General features: G+C 35.5%; 1 protein-coding gene across 1 annotated transcript; it reads left to right on the forward strand.

The window, feature by feature from the left end:
* Positions 1-15,903: 15,903 nt before the first annotated feature.
* Positions 15,904-16,953, forward strand: LOC125505888. The gene is made up of 2 exons (XM_048670745.1): positions 15,904-16,135; positions 16,198-16,953. Exons 1-2 carry the CDS (start codon positions 16,128-16,130, stop codon positions 16,925-16,927), a joined length of 738 nt encoding a protein of 245 aa, XP_048526702.1. The 5' UTR covers positions 15,904-16,127; the 3' UTR covers positions 16,928-16,953.
* Positions 16,954-17,268: the final 315 nt, after the last annotated feature.

Consider the following 17,268-nt stretch of genomic DNA (forward strand, 5'->3'; position numbering starts at 1 on the left):
AATTGACGGACTTTTCCGATTTTTCATATTTGCAACTGCAAGGAAGATACTAAGGGTGGGAAGTTTTCCAATTGACACCCCTTATAGAAAACCAATGTTATATTCGGACGTAGAATCCTTGGTTAAAATAATACCCCTTCCTCATGAAACACCCCGTAAATGATAAAAAATAGATGAATGAAAATGTCCGTTTCCTTAGTTAATGACAATGAATCATTCAAGATGAAAAGTCCAATTCAAAGAAAGAGAAACTCTCCTCAGTACTGCAAAACTTTCATTTCAACTGGATTGAATCCTCTTTACCGAACCTGAAATCTCAAAATATAAAATAATAACGCAATTTTCACAACGACAACGGTAATAATTTGCTTTAAAGCCTTATTTGAAAAATATGTGTTATTTGGACTAGCAGTAGGTGTTTGTATGTTTTAAGTAGCTTGCAGTAGCATTTGTAGAAGAACACCGTCGCTCAAAGCAAATAGTAACTATTTTGGTAGCTTTTGATATCGAAATAAAGCTACATGGGCATGTTAGTCCTCGAACCGCTATTCAGAGGCAAGCGTGGGTGGAAAGTTTTATTACACAAATGTCTCATTCTTCAAGAAAACACCGTGTTTATGTAAAAAAACCGTGGACATGATTAAATTATGTCCTTTCGAAGTAGGCCAAGTTTTAATAGCCCGCGGCCAATGTACATCACAAAAGGCAAGTTTCACTTGAATCCAGCCATCCAATGTCTCTTTAGTTTGCAGCGAATCGACTACTGAAAGAAAAAAAATGCTCTGTTAGATTTTTTCCAAATAATTGATGTATTATGCCATAGTATGATGAAGAAATGTTTCTTCTTCTACAGAAAAAGTAGCAGTCACCTGCTTCTTAATACTGAAAAATGTGTCTTTAAATAGACCAAGCCATTCAACCATGTAATAACACCTTCTTTGGCCCCACTGAGGACGCAGAAAAACCTCCCAATAATACCAATCAAATCTCGCGATGCGTATCAAAAATCTCATCATCATCATCATCATCATCATCAACTATGGCTTTTCAATGGCAACATTGCGCGTTTCTGGTCCTGCGGGTGTTCTTCTGCGGAACGAAGAGATTTCTGAAGAATATGCGTGATTCGTCGTAGATGCCCGCGGCTTCGACGAGCGCATAAACTAACGGGATAACGACTTATTGTCGAAGTGCGATGATGATGAGGATGCCAATTTCCTGATGTCGATGTAAATAATTCGGCAACATTCATGAGGATGCCCATTCGCAAGGTGAATATGGATCAAGGTGTGGAAAAATAATACAAAACAACACCAATTGAACCCCCGTTTCTTCCTCTAGACCCACAGTCTAAATGGTGGATATTGAGTTGTTTGCAATCTAATACTGAACTCCAAGGTCCCACAGACAAAAAAATTTAATTCACAAGAGTAGAAAATGTCTACTCCATATGGCACTTATTCAAGATATGCAAAGTCATTTCGAAAATAACCCAAAACAGTTAAAATCATGCAGACGCGAATTGTTGCTCCAGTTGTTCGATGGATATTCTTTGAATCTGTTGCCCTTGGGGGCGGAAGGGTTCAACATGACATCAGCTGCCCTTAAAAGGGTGTGGGAAAATCGTACAGGTGGTGATCGATCTATTCTGAACCTCGCTGGGAACTGATGAAGCGAGATCGGGTTGAATGGGGCGCGAAGAAATGGCCCTCTTTAAGATTATACAGGGCATGATTTAAATTAAATAATTTTGATTACTTTTTAAGAAAAACGAACATGAGCTACTCGTGGCATCTCTAATGAAGTTTGATTTTGGCAGTAATATACTAAACAGTATGCTTTCTGCGAGGCTCTACATTTAACTTTCTCAGGATAGTTTGCATAAATACACACATCAGGATGAGCATTTTTTTAAATCATCGTCTAGTTCAAACGGCCATTACGGGCCTGTTGAATTCAATCGTGGGAGAACTTACAAACCCATATAAACCTATAGTAAAAACGATTCTTTGATAGAATCTTGTAAAATACTTAAATGGCGTCCGGATTCTATTATAATAAGCCGGAAGGAAACCACATGTTACTTCAATCCTCCCCGAAAAAATTGGTGGTTTCTTTGATCCCACAAAATTGGTTCGATACCAAACGAGACCCTAATTGAAGGCTTTTAGAAAGTGAATCGGTTTCAGTTTCGTTTGATAATACTGAAATAAATAATGTCGCAGAGGATGTGGATGAATGATATTACAAAGTCCTGTTAATAAGTGCGATATTGAAGAGTTGCGTGTTAATTAAGGTCACATTTCTTGAGACGGCCGTTCAGTTGATTGTATTCACCTTTGGGCAGCATTGGCTGAAGGTAGTAGTAAGATTGATAGAAAAGTTCATTCAAAAGGATGGAAATACTTTTATTTATGTTTGAAAATGATTTATAATTTTTGGGCATTGTTTGGTGTGTATTTATTTTTTGTACATTGAATTGTGAATGGATTTGCGTTCTGTAGACGTTCAATTTCGAATTGAAAGTTTTGTGTCTTTGTACTCTCGTATCCAGAGGGTTTATAACTCATCCAATTACTTCCATGTAAATCTTGCATCTTTTAACTGTTTGCGCAAAATCATCAAAAAAATTATTACTGCTCCTCATAAACCAATTTTTTTAATAGTAATTCCAATTCATATCATGTAAGTAAAGACGTTAAGCTGAAACATTGAAAATTGACAAGAGTTAAACATAAGAAACCCTTATTGGAACTAAATTATTCATTCTTGGCTGGTTGATTACGGGCTAACATTTTCTGTAGAATATTCGTTGACCATTTATATATAAATGGAATGTGTTTTAATAAACACTCTTTCTTTACATAAGCCGGTAGCTAACAGTTTGTTTTCTGTTTCAAATTTATATTCTCGTTTCATCAGCTGTTTCTTCTGCTTAATTCGTGTTAGTTTTCAGAAACCCCTTTATTATAGATGTTTTGGTTTAAAGCCTTTACTTGCCCGTACATCAACTGGCATGATTATAAAAATGTAATGCTTTATTAAAAGCAATAATTTTTTTTACTTTGCAATGAAATTTTATCGCTTCGAATTAGTCTGCCTGCTTGATATGATACCACCTGCAAATTGTATCTTAATGGAGCGCTTTTAATTAATTTTACTCGCAAACTTGTAAAACCATCAGCGATTTTTGAAAAATGATTATTTTGGCCATTGGAATTTGAAATCCGCGTCCAATTTACATTTTATTTTAAAGTCCATCTGCGTATTGGGCAGGTGCCCTTAAAAGGCAGGCCTGATTAGTTTATTTCAATAATTAGTCAGGTAAATACCATAGAAAACCTTATTAAAGCATAAGATTCTAGAAATGTCGGTATTTGTGGCGGCTTGTTAGATGTTGCAACAGATTGTGCATTTTAAAGCTGTTTTGGCTTTTTTGAAGACTTGTGAATAGAGCGAAAACTTTCACTTTCACAAGGAGCGTCATTTTGCTACTATTTATTGCAATAGGCTTTAGAGAAATTCCCGACTGAAAAGAAACCGTTCTAAAGAAATGCCTGGATTGTTACTCTAATTTATAGCCTAACGCATAATTAACTTCCGAAAACACGTAGCATCTCTTAACCCTTTCGGTATCGAAAGTGGTCAACATTATATCGGCAATTTTACATCAAATAATGTCAACCGAATCCTTTGAATTTCTAAAGCTTCAGGATATATTGGTCACGGTCAAAGCGGAGGCCCGTACGATGGCTCTGGTCTTCAGGATGGTTATTTGAGCACGCCATACTTGGAAATGCGTGTTTTCGAAGCTCTTGTGCAAAGGTGGACTGAGATACTTTAAACATGTTTACATGAATATTAATTATTTCTGGTAAATGATGGAAAATTCGTGTAGCTTATTTGGGGGCATGCCCTCCCTATTCGAGTGTTAATGTGCCAAAATTTCAGAAATATTGGTTCAGTCGATGTTTAGGTTTTGGTGTTTCAAAACTTTCAATAGTTCTAGTACAGAGTAAAAGTTAATTAAAGAGTTCTAAAGCGACTTTCAAAACTAGAGATTTGTTAGCCAGAAAAAATTCCAAAAATTTTAATTTTTTCAGATTATCAGATGTTGAGATGTATTATTCAAAGGCACATTTTAGCAACATAGTGGGTGTGAGAATAAATCGTCATGGAGCGAGTGGGTATTCTTTATCGTCTAATGATCCCGATTATTAACATAAAACTGATCATAAATTACCAGATTTTTGGCGAAGTGGCTTAAAACCCGCCTCTGACAGCAAAATCGCAAAAAGTCTTCTAATTCACCCTGATACAGTCCAGACTACTAGAAAGAAGTGCTGCTGTCTCTCTGTGAACCCAACGTGAGATTCTCAGCCAATAAATTGGATCCGCATAATTAAATGTTCAATTAGTGGCCGGGCAGTGTTTCTAAAAATATTGATTATATAAATAAATAAATAACAATGAACGGCGAAGCTCCTTTCCTTCGAATCTTCGAAGGTCAATGACTGAAAGTCACCTAAGAAGTGACGCAAACGAGTTGTTTAACAATGGCCTAATTCGGACCTGAGAACTCGAAGTAGTCGGATATGAAAACCGCTTTTTTATTAAGTTTATGCAGTTTCAAGAAATGTGTTCTGCGCTAGCCAGCCTGTAGAGACCTTAGGTGGCATGCACGATTCTTTTGAAATCGTAAAGTATTTACATGACGACTGAGCCAAAGTAGCTAGAGGAACTTTTATACTAAATTTTATACAAATACTTCCAAGTTGGAAGAAATGTAGAATTATAGACAAGCTTAGCTCACACCTTTACTGTGTCCACCAACGTGGACAACAAATTTAAATAGTTTCCTCCATGAACTATATCCGTTCTTTATCGGAGAATCAATTCAGTAGGCATCTGAAGGAGTTATTTATTATTATGTTGCTCGCAGTTCACATTGACATTGATACTTTTCTACCTCATGTGCTATTTAGTTTTTATTGCGCAATATTGCCATTTCCACGCCTTCACTTTTCTTGCCTACGCTTTATAAATATTTGCAAAAATATGGTTTTTCGAGTATTGGCAAGTTTGACTAGGGTGCGGTCAGAACGAATAACCAGCTCTTTCCCCTAGTACTACTATAAGATTCGTGAATGTTTCATATATAAACAGATTCAGCGAGTTAAATTAGCTTCAAAACACACTGTTACTTTTTGTCAAGATGTGAAGAATTAAAGTCATATAAAACGCCCGGTTTTCGTTTCAAGTCCTTGATAGAAGTTGGATTTTCGGACCCAAAAATTGATTAAATTGTTGCAAGTTCTCCGTCTATAAAGCATTCACATTTAGTGCTTGTTTAAAGTGTTCATCCAGATAAATTGCTTTTTGTCAGACAAAAATTGCCGATGTTTTTCATATGGTTTATCACAGCTTTCGAGAGCTGCGAGTAATCCACTCGAACAAACCATTTAAAGGCGCTATTAAAAATTTACATTTTTTAAATCCCGAAAAACATTAATTATTATCAATGATTTATATGAAATTGAATTTAAAATTAAGCCAATTTTATGAAGCATTTGACTACTTGAATTTGTGTAATGACAAATTAATTGATTAATTCCAGAATGAAGTCTTGAAGTTGCGTTATGCAATCGAGAACTAGTGTTATCCCTTCAAAACTTTTTACGGAGTATTTTACCATAAAAAAATGTTGTTTTTTAAAATTGGAATTCTTGGAACCACATAGAACTTGTCTAGATGTTATCTTGCTTCAAACGCAACTATTTTTTAAAATGCGCTTTTAGCTGAATTTTCTCGCATATAACTCAATTTTAGAAGAAACCGTGTTTAAACCGTCTAAAAGTTTAGAACCGCAGCCGCAGTTGAATTAACAAAATTTTAATTTTCATCATTATTTTATCTTATTTTTCTCTTCTTGTCTTATTTTTTTATTGCACCGGCTGTTTCTGATGAATCGTAATTCGGTTTCAATATTATTCATCTTGAACAAGAAAATGATCAATTATTAAATACTTTCTAAGGCGTCAAAGTATGAAAATCTCTCTACACTGAAAACTCACAATACGTACAAATTAAATAATACTTTTCCTAAACTTCATAACTTCCTTTACTTTGTCCTTTTCAGGAAAATGCCGAGAAAAGTAAAAATGAACCAGCGTTAAAATCATTCTCTAAGTTATTGTCCGACTAAGAAGCGCTGAATAGAAGTTTTGTGACTTGCTTGTATAAACTTAATTAACTTTTTTATTTCTATAAATATTTACCTTGCATATAATTGCTCATAATTTTAGACAATCAATTTCGTCGAAAGTTGTGAAAAATCCTTACCAATAAAAAAGTAAAATATCGTCCGAAAGCCTTGAAGAAGTAATTTTTTTGTGCGCTGATACGAAGTAAATTGTATTATTTTTCCTGAGTCGCTCATAAGGAAATAATTTTGTTTTTATGGCCTTGTAAGCAGATTGTATCACAAAGCTGATTATTTATGGCAAAATCGTGATTGCTAAACTTGGTGTTTCTTTATGGATGGTACCACTACAGATTCGTTTCGGCACATGCCGGGTTAGTCAAGAGGAATAATTTTGTACCATTACCAGGTTTCGTCTCGCTGCCTTATCATCATCAACTCAATTCAAATGTGTCGTTTTCAACATTATTATTAACTAGTTGAAAGCCAAACTAATAACTTCTTCTTCTCCTACTCTTCCTTCTTTTTCAACTCTTAAATCATCCGGTGCGTCGTCGCTTGATTTGGTCTTGTTCTGTACCCACTTCACTTGGAAATTCCACTATTTTTATGTATTATTGCATCAAAACTATTGACATGCTTTAATTACAAAAATCTTTCAAATACCCATTACGATTTTTTAATTCGTCTTCTTTGTAGCAAGCCGCATCAAGCAAACGAACTTAGTTCACGCAATTTAAAGCAGAAAAACAACATTTTTTCTCCAAGTCGCTGTGCGGTTCAGTAGTGCAGCTCAGCTAGTTTCTAAATTTTAAATGCTAGTGGCATATTACGAGAAAGTCAGTTTTTTTTTCATCAAAAACCAGTCAAATCTTTGTTAATTAACGAAGTAACTAAGCTATAATTACGTGGATTTTACATATCTGCTACCACCCAGAAGCCCATCTTGCTCTCATGCCCACAAAGGCTGGTTTTTTATTAATTTAGTTTATATCCACGTTTCGGAAATCTCGTATGCAAGATGAAGGGATGTTAACCAGATATCACAACCATTGTGCATCTGTTTCCTTTGTATACCTGGCAGCTTTCGTTGTGTGTCTAGTCATTAATTATACGGCTAGTCTATTAATTTTCTGGTTTTATGGGCCTTGTGAACTCTAATGATTCTGTTGTTTAAGTCGGCAAAACAAAACTACTGCACCTGATCTTTTAACTCATTGGATCCCTTGGTCGCTTTAATACCCGACTAGAAGAATGCGAAATTCCTCAAGGCTTTTTGTATAATTTGAGACGATCTCAAAAGCCAGCAGCTTGGCAAAGTGTTAGTATTAAGTCCTTTTTGAGAAACGTTTTAATAAATAAAGCGGCAGAACCAGCATATGCTTGAAGAGCTATAAAGTGTGTATTGCGGAATCAGAGGTAGCATTTGCCATCTGGTGTAGCCGGAAGGTCAAATCAGTTCTTTAGCTGGCTGGTCTGTCATGTATGATTTAGACGAACTAATAGTTGTTTTTATTTATTTTTATTCATGCTTTGTCATTGACCTTTTATTTTGGTTTTGGATTTAGAAACATAATTAATAACTCAAGTTCAATTTGGCGGATAAGGAATTTCAATCATTTTTATTGCTTTAATTACCAATTCGACCTACCAGAAAATATTCAGCAGCCCATTACTTCATTACAAAGTTTAGATTTGTATTGTTTGTGATTAATCAGACTGCATTTGTATGGTCAATCTCTGAGTATTTTTATGATACTTATTGTACTCTGGCTCCCTAGCGGATACCTTCCCCCATAGATGAATGGTAAGATAGTAGCACATAGAATGGGTGGGATATTTTGTCAAATATACTGCTCAAAATAGAGAAACAATATATCTACTTTTTTAGGTAACGCCTGCTTTTATTCATTTAAATTATATTACTGATATGGCACTAGGAATAATTTTCAATTTTTTTTGTCATGCGAAAATTTATTAGATTCAACTAAAACAAAGAAATCAACTAAAAGTAAAGATTTTTTGACATAAGGTGTCCAAATTGCTTCCCCAGCAGTAAACATAAAATATTACTGAAAGTTTTACTGCAAGGCAAAAACCCAATCCCCTGTTCAACTGGTCTGATAAGAGTAAACTTATCTAATTTCAATTGCTTTAGAGCCTAAGTGTGGAATAACTAGCTTATCATTCGTTAAAGGGTGAAGAACATTGAAAAATTCAAAATATTTCAGAAATTAAACTGGGGGGTTTTTCGGGTTTTTAGACCTTCCGCGAGCAAACTATCTCTGAAAATGCCAGTCACTCGTGCTTGCAAAAGCTCAGGAGGAAATTATTTTCCAGGACGACGGCCTAAAAACCTCAAAAACTCCCCTGTTTCAAGCAATGGAAGCGAAAACCAAACTCTTTGCCAGTTGACCAAATCCGCATTCATAAATTATATTTAAACAATTTTTTGAATCAACTCAGAAAAGTGAATTTGAGTCAAAGCTATACCTAATTTGTGTAATGTTAAAAATACGTTTGTAGCTTGTAGGGCAGTATATAAAATTGAAAATAGAAAGCAAGTGAATTTTTCTACCTGCATTCAAAAACACCGGTAGGCGCACACCCTCAACTGAAAAATTTAACATGAAATGGCGTGGGAATTTCAAATCAAAACCGACCTATTTGATGCTGGGAAACCGAAATGTGTACCGATCACTTATTTTTATGTATTGACATTTTTGGTTACTCAGGCTCCTTTTACCGGATGTGTGTTTACTGCCAAATTCGGCCGGAAGAAGGTTTTACGTCTAACTTTTAACAGTTCATTGAAAATCTAAGGCCAAAGATAATTTTTTGAAAAATCATGGCTTGCAAACGGAAATAATTATTTCTCATTTAGCTGCAGCCAGCTGCACAATTTTGACTGAGTTTTCTAGAACAATAAAACAATTAAAGTTAATCAACATTACGAAATGCCATAAAAACCGCAGCCTAGCTGAGGTAACGGGATTTATATTAATTTCGTTTGGAGAAATGCAGCCGATTGATTTATTTTCAACTAACATTGAATTAATTAGGTTTTATTTAAAAGTTTACTTCCGCTTCTTGGACTTTGATGTAACAACAGCCCCGTTAATTTTTGCGTTTTGAAATTTCCTCGCTGTTCCAAGCAATTTATAAATAGTATTGGATTGCACACTAAACTTCAAGGTATGCCTGATTTCTGTTGATTAACGGCTTTGCAGAACTTTATCGGGCGCTATAACTCAATTAATGTCTAGAGTAATTGACTTTTACAGTTTCTATTTAACCACAAATAAGAGCCCATCATAAACATACATAAAATAACAGTTCGATATAAGATATTTTTTCGAAATGTTCGATCTGTAATCTGATGAACTGCGTCTAATTGCTTCTGGGGACTTTGAGGAAAACTTATTTAAGCCAAGTAATTAAATGTTCATATTTTCTCTGCTTCTGCAAGAAGTTCGTCTAATTGTTTTCAATTCAGGTCTGTTGGAAATTGCCTGCAATCAAGACATTGTTTTTGAAAATTGAATTTCTTTGTCGCAATTCATGTTTAAATAAATCTGTTGCCATTCATAAGGTCCAACTCATTTCAAAAGTTCCTCTTTATCAGTACCTTTTCTGTTTCGGGTAAATTGCAAGGTAATGGTGCACAACAAAGCAATCTAATTTATTAAAAATTGTTATTTTGCATTTACCCAATTTAATACAAAGAACGTGTCTGTTTCATTGTCCGACGGAAATAGTGGTTCTCATTATTCTTCTTAGCATGACGTCAGAAGTGTTAAAGCAAACAACCTAAATAGCCAATTTCGGTGTCTAACGTACCATGCTAAGGTCAATGAGATGAAAATGGTACCAAAAAACATACGCAAAGTAAACGTTATGGAAGTGGTTTTGGGTTTGTCTAATGAAAGTATTTCTCAAAATTGATGATTAAACAAAGTAAACATACCAATGGAAGCCAGAAGAATTCGCAACTTTATAGGAGAAGCAGGTTGATTTGCCAACGCAATATTGCATTTAACGCTTGACCGATATGAACCAAGTTACTTAATATTCTCTATATGCGCCGAAGAACTGGTATTACCAAATATTATCTTCCTGCGGAAGTGGTGGAGTAGACATAAGTTGGTGTCAGGTCATTCATGTTTTGTACTCTTCCAGTAGAATATTTATTTGATTGAGTTAAATAAGCATTGGTGAATGAATCCCTGTGGCGAATTTAATTCAGTTTCAGAAAATCCTGAATTCGCATCTAAATCATCATCAATCGCAAAAATAGACAGCATCTTCAGTTAAATGTGGTTCAAATCAATTACATTCCATGGTGCAGATGCAAAGAAGGTGAACTTCTCGAACCTTTCCTGCTTAACATATCGAACTCCTAACACAAATCCCCGGCGCCAATCTCGAGACGATTTTGTTTTCATCTGAGCACAGTTACAAACGCAAATCGTCCATACCATTTTGGGGAACGGTAACTTACATGTTATTGTGTACAATTAAGCCAACCTACAACCTAACGGGCCCCAGCTTGAACAGCCTTGTGACGTAACAGGGATATGCAGAATGAAACTAAAATTTAAATAAAAGTAACTCGTTCCTAACTGTACTTTATTCGGACTTGCCAAGTTACTTACTTTCTGTTTGCCGTTATGTGGTTGGCTTCTTCCTCGCTAACCGACTTGATAATGATTAACCAATGATGATGATGTGATAAACAGATTTAGGAGTTGTTTATCGTCAATAATATATTGTTGAATTTGACCGTCTGGAATTTGCCTTAAATGTTTTCGGCATGGATTTTTTCATTCTATATCGTTGAATAAAACATTCAAAGTACGTTCTTCGTGAAATATCAGCAACTTTTCCATAAAGTAAATACCATTTATGAGGTTTTGTGCGATCATTTAACCCATCCAATAACATGTCAACATAATGTTTCAAGTATCAAAATCATTAAAATAAAATCCCACCATAAAAATAACGTTTCCAGTTGAGCCAGTCTTGAGGCATGTTAGTCACTGCTATAACCATCAAGTGTGAATTTAAACAATGTAATAAATGTTTTAAACAGCATTATAGTTTTGAGTGAGAACTTGTTTTTCATAAAGGTAAAAGACCTGATCAAAGGCCCTCGGCCACAAGAAGAACCTTATTTATAGCGATTCTTCAGTCAGTTTATATTAATCGCACAAGGATCCACTAATGTAGCAGCTCGTCTACATACATTTATTCCTGCCAAAGTTCTAATTATGCCAATAAAACGATAGAAATTGAAGAGATGCAGACCGAAGATGTCACGAATCGCTCGAATCAATGTTAGTAAGCAGCTGAAAAGTGGAATAATAAAGTACCATATGTAGTTGTTTAGATCAAAATTCTTTGCATTGGAATGTTCAGATGCCAAGAAAACCGAGTGACCGCCAATGTTTGTCATGGTCATTGAACTTCGAATAAGTCATTCTCATTCCTTTCACATAACCAGTAGAATCGACCGCCGCAGCATCGGTCGAACCATCTAATGGGAATTTTTTAATTTTCTATGGTGTATTGGCAAATTTAGAATAACGCCATGAAATTGCCCATGACTTTCCAGTATAAGAATCACGACCAACATTAGGAAGCCTAAAGGAGTTAACGTAGTTTAAACGACAATAATTTCAACGTTTTTCGGACGCAAATAGTTAGAAATTCTACAGTTCAAGAAACACGATGGGTTTTCACTAGTCATTCTTCTATAAGCGAGCTTCCGATCCATCGCTGTTATTTTCCAATTCGTTTTTTTAGTGCGGCTTCTTGTGAGTCAAGTTCAATGAAACTTGAATGTGGAAATGTTCTATTTTGGTTATTTCCTGGTCATTCAACAGACAATCCAAAGAGTTTGGGTTGTTTGTGTTATGTGTGGTCTATTTAGTTGAAAATACTGGACATTAAAAACTGTTGAGTCTGGAAGAACGGTCTAAAAGTCAGAAAGACGATTTGAAACAATTTCTACCTCGTTTTACTTTCTTGTTGCTTTTGTATAATTTTTTGTTTAAGTTTTTAAGCTCGAAATTACTTACCAATGTTTGAAACGTGACGCAAATGAATAGGCAAAATTTATAATTTCTTCGAAATTTACGTTAACTCTTTAGATTTTAGTATGTAAAAATCATGAAAATTTTCTTCACGTAAATGTTTCGGTAAAACCGGCATTCAAAATTAAATAAAACAGAAAAGCTGGTTTTGAAATTCGTTTAACTGCATAATTTTTAAATAATATAACATGTTTTAAACTGTACATGTTAATAAATCGGATTCTCAGATTTGTACCTATGCTTATTTGTGATTTTAATGTGTATTACTAGTTAGCATTTTTTAGTAATTTTTCACTTCGTTCCACTCGCCCAGTTTATTTATATTGACACAAAACGTGCTGAAAAAATGATTAGTAGAAAATGTATCCTGATACACATGAATTAAAATAGTATAAATAATGTTACTTTTTTGGTTTGGTTTCATCTCTTCATTAGCATTATTTTTATATTGATTATTAAGATTATTTGATACAAAGTGTCTCAAGACTAGTAGCGAAAATTATAGGGCATTTAGGGCAGTCCGTGTGCTCAAATAATTTAATTTCCGTAAATTGTGTTTAAAGCTTGAAAATGTTGGAATTATGATGATCAAAATAAGCAGCATATAAGAAATCACACATTTACGATGATAAATTTACATTTGAAGATTTCTTATTTAGACAGGCTGTTCTGTAAGCACATGACGAAAATGCAACTACGGCTAAACGAAGACGATCTGGCTTAACTTTTGTTCAAAAAATCAGGCTTTTCTGCTGTTTATATGCGTTTTGGACTATTTATCGTATATTAGAATTATATTTTGATGAAGTTATTGCTTCCATCGACTTTGGACGAATGGTAAATTCGTGAGCGTGTTGGCGCAAAAGTTACTAGAAAATCACTTCTATTTTTTTTTATAAATGCACTAATCCTTTCTTGAGATCCTTGTACTCCTTGTATTGATAAAATTATTATAATATTTGTTTGCCCTTTTCCCAATGGATAGAAGATAATTGCAATTTATTAAAAAAATTTTAAGACTAAAAATTTAAAAGAAGTTCGGTATGAGCACTATTTTATGGGATGCATAACAGAAAAATATTGTTTGCGTAAAAACTATGAATGCTACAAGATTTTATCAAGAACACGATAATATCGACAGAAGGCTAGTGTTTAATCTAACCAAAAAAAAAAATAAAAAATTTCAGATGCCCAGGAACAAGTTCTGCAAGTTTTTGTATCAAGACACGTAAGAATTTATCAGTAGCCCAATGCGAATGAGCGGGGAAGTTTTACGAAAAAATATGTATCTAACGTAGTAGAAAATATACAGCGAGATTGCTTAAAACTGATAAGTTAGTTGAGATCGTCTTCTTCTGAGCCAGAGTAGGTCGCAACACCATTTTGATTATAATTTCAAATTTATGGTAATCTTCAGAATTTTTTTGTGGCTGTTCGATTAGCACTCCATTTTTCCAAAAATTGGACCAAATTGGCTGAATCAATCGATTTTTCCGTTCTTCTCAATGTGATTCGGAAATTGTATCAAATCCTTAGTGGGGTCAAATAACATTTTTGTTTGCGTAATTAGTCAAACTTGTAAAAATGCGGTCAAAAGAGTATATTAATAAGTTTCAGCATAACATTATTCAATATCGAAAGAAAACTAACAATTATCAAACATGCAATAATCAATTTGTTCATGACAGACCATACCATAAGATGACTATTACAAAATAAGTGACCCTAATTTCAACTTCATGGCAAAAACAATAAAATCCTTTGCTGCCTGGTGCGGTTCTTAACGTGACCTCAATAACTCTCTGTAATTTACCGAAGATTCCCACTATCAATTAGGAGAACTTTGATAATGTTCGTAAAACTTTGGAGGAATTGACCATTGACAGCAATTCTTCCAAGAAAACCACTTAGCAAAAGTCCTGCGTCCAAAAGAGTCAGATGTCATACATGTAAATAAAGCAGTAAAAACCTGTTAATTGCCTTAAAAGCCAACAGCAGCATCAATGAAAAAAGCTAGAAAAGTTTAAAGCTGTTGGTTAGCGTAAAATACTAGCTGAGCGAAAAATGGTTAGGTGCGCTGCTCGAATCGACTCAGAAGTGAACTGCGCATGCGAAGAAATTGAAGGAAGACCAACAAGCAGGCAAAGTGAGTGAAGAAAAAGTTGAGGGCAAGTTGCGCAACAGAAGTGGAGGGGAGTGTGGCGGCCACGGCCACGGATTCAACGACCTCCGGTTGCCTAGTGGACCAAACCTGCTTGTCGCTCTTTTGCGCACCATGGACTTGAAAATATAATTCTATGTCTTGCAGGATACGTCCGCTTTCAATGTGTTTGTTTACAACGGCCGGAATACGAACAACCCAAACTACCTTGAAAATGTATTGTGTTTCTAAACACAAGTGTATTTTTTATTTTTCTGCTTCTTCGCTGTCTGATTGTTGTCTTTCTGCTGACACATACTGTCCGAGACAATCTTCCGCTGGTCAGTTTGGTTCATCGCTGATGAAATGACTGGTTCGGTGTTGGTTTTTTCGATTACTTTGCTTCTTTTCTCTATTTCTTCTTGCATCTTGTATGATCTCAGCACCATGTTCAAAATGTCCAGAATGCTCTCGTAATCCGACTTGCCCAAGTATACCACACTTTCTCGCGATTTTTTTGGTTTGACTTTGCCCTCTTCCGACTGCGCTTGTTCAGCAAAGTCACCGATGGTTTGCGGTTTATAATCAGTTTCTTCAGGAGCTGGGCTTTTGCTTTTTTGGTGCTCGGCATCCAGCAGCATATAAATGTATTTATTCAAGGCGTCCCTGGGATGTTCTGCTGCGTCTTCCTTGCGCGCATTTCCCATTTTGCTGTTATGGTGGGTCGGAGCCGAGCAGAGACTTTCTATATCGGCAATATCCTCAAGAAACATCACATTTTCTTGCGCTTCATCATCCTCCTCCACGGCCTCTTCGTTTGGCAACGAATGCTCCTCCACTTCGTACACCATGGACGATAAGTCTTCCAGCGAGCCGCAGTCTTTTTTAATGTCCTCCTTCCTCTCACTAAGACTGATGGCGGTATTCAAACTAATGTCGTCCATTCGCGTTAAACACTCCAGTCTGGCAATACTTCTAACATTCCGGATGCACAACTTCAGCTTCAGCAGCCTCCACAAGGCGATAATTTTCATTTCGATCACTTCCAGCATGCAAGTTATCAGCAGCTGGACATCAGTCTCCATGGCTTGGGTGTATTTTTCGAAGTTTCTGCTTACAGTTTTGACGGTTTTTCGAAATTCCCGGGCATTTGCCATTGTGCTGATGAATTAAAGCACTTGTAATTTAGATGTTGAGTTAGGGTCGAAATTTAATTGATGAAGGATGTCAATGTTGGAATCAATTTGGCATTGTTACCTGAGCGGAAAACCCGTCCTTTATTGTATCTGTAAAATGTTAACTGTCTGAAAATTGAATGCATATTTTTCATGAGCTCGAAGGTCGATAACTTTGCGTTTATTTAGTAGGCACTTGCTTTGAAAGCTATTATTGTCTTCATTAAAATCTTAACTGTATATTGGAGATCATTGGTAGACTTCACATCTGTTGTACATCAAGTGTTTAAAGTTCAATCAGTGTTCTTCTGTTTATTTCTTGGCTTTTAGGTTCAAGCATGTACAGGCGCAAGGCGCATGTTGGCCAAATGAAAAATTACATTCTTGACAAAAGTTACTGAACATACTGATAATTATGTCACAAATTCTTCATTTCCGTTGATGTTAACAAAATGACAATACGTCCAAACTGGCAGTCAAAACTTCAATTACCTCCCAAAAAAATGAAAAAATAAATGTCCAAGTAGGTCTAATTAATCGTCTTCAGATTAGCATCGATTCAAGTAACTCGAGGCATTTTTTTAGAAGAAAATTGTGCCATCGTGACGCTTGCTACAACCCATCCTGCAGTAGACGAAGATCGTTCAGAGATTTTTCGCAAAACCATCCAGACAATGATGGATTGGCTAAAAGGAAACCTGCAATTGATAATTTTACAGCTACATCCGAATCTGAAAATTCCTGCAAAATTGTGCACAGTCTTTCCGAAGCTGCAAACAGCCTTAAGCCTATTCTAAAGAGACACGCAACCGCAGATAAATGTACGCTGACAATCCACTTGGACGAAAATGGTTCCAGAAACTCATTTAGATTGCAGGACTTTGAAAATCCAGTAGATATTCGTTTATCAAATAATCCTGTTGCATCAGGGCATTGTAAAAACCCCAATCTTCCTGTACGTAGCAAATCATGCCAACATTTGCCGAACACCAGGCAGTTTGTGCATGGAGAACAGCAAAGTTCTTTTTCGGTGTTTGATGACGAAGAGGACATTGAGGAATTGATTTCGATTCATGCAGCCGACTTTCAGTTTGAAGATGACGATTCAAAGTATTGCTTTGGTTTTAGCGCAAATGGTGGCAGCATTTTGGAAGCAATCCATGTACGCTTGGACGTGGATAAAGAGCGGCTTTTTCAGTACCTAAACAGAACATGTTTCCGGGTATTTTTAGGGCCATCTATAGACGAAACGACCGTTCTGACAATGGAAAACTTTATTAGATTTTTGCAATGGTGTGGCTTTCTCAATGTATGATTCTGTAATAAATTACATCCATATTGTGAATTGATTTCATTTGCAAAAAGCTAGATCGAATCTTGAAGCTAGTGAGAATTTTCCAGTCAATTTTAGAATTCTTAGATTTCACTCACTTATAAACAGTTTACACATCAAGACACATTTTATGAATTTTCAATTTTGTACACTTTGCAACTGGTGAGTTTTTCGCGCTTTTAGGACGTACTTGATAAGAACTTCTACCCGACGTTTCACAAACACAACTAACTTGTATCTTCAGGAAAGTTTCGCTCCGAAGCTTTCATTATCTATCGTCCACACGTCCAGGAATACAACAAATAATCGCATTTACAGCAGAT

This window comes from Dendroctonus ponderosae, unplaced genomic scaffold (genome assembly GCF_020466585.1).
Source record: "Dendroctonus ponderosae isolate FM_Combo_2020 unplaced genomic scaffold, Dpon_F_20191213v2 Dpon_F_20191213_1, whole genome shotgun sequence".
NCBI lineage: Eukaryota > Metazoa > Arthropoda > Insecta > Coleoptera > Curculionidae > Dendroctonus > Dendroctonus ponderosae.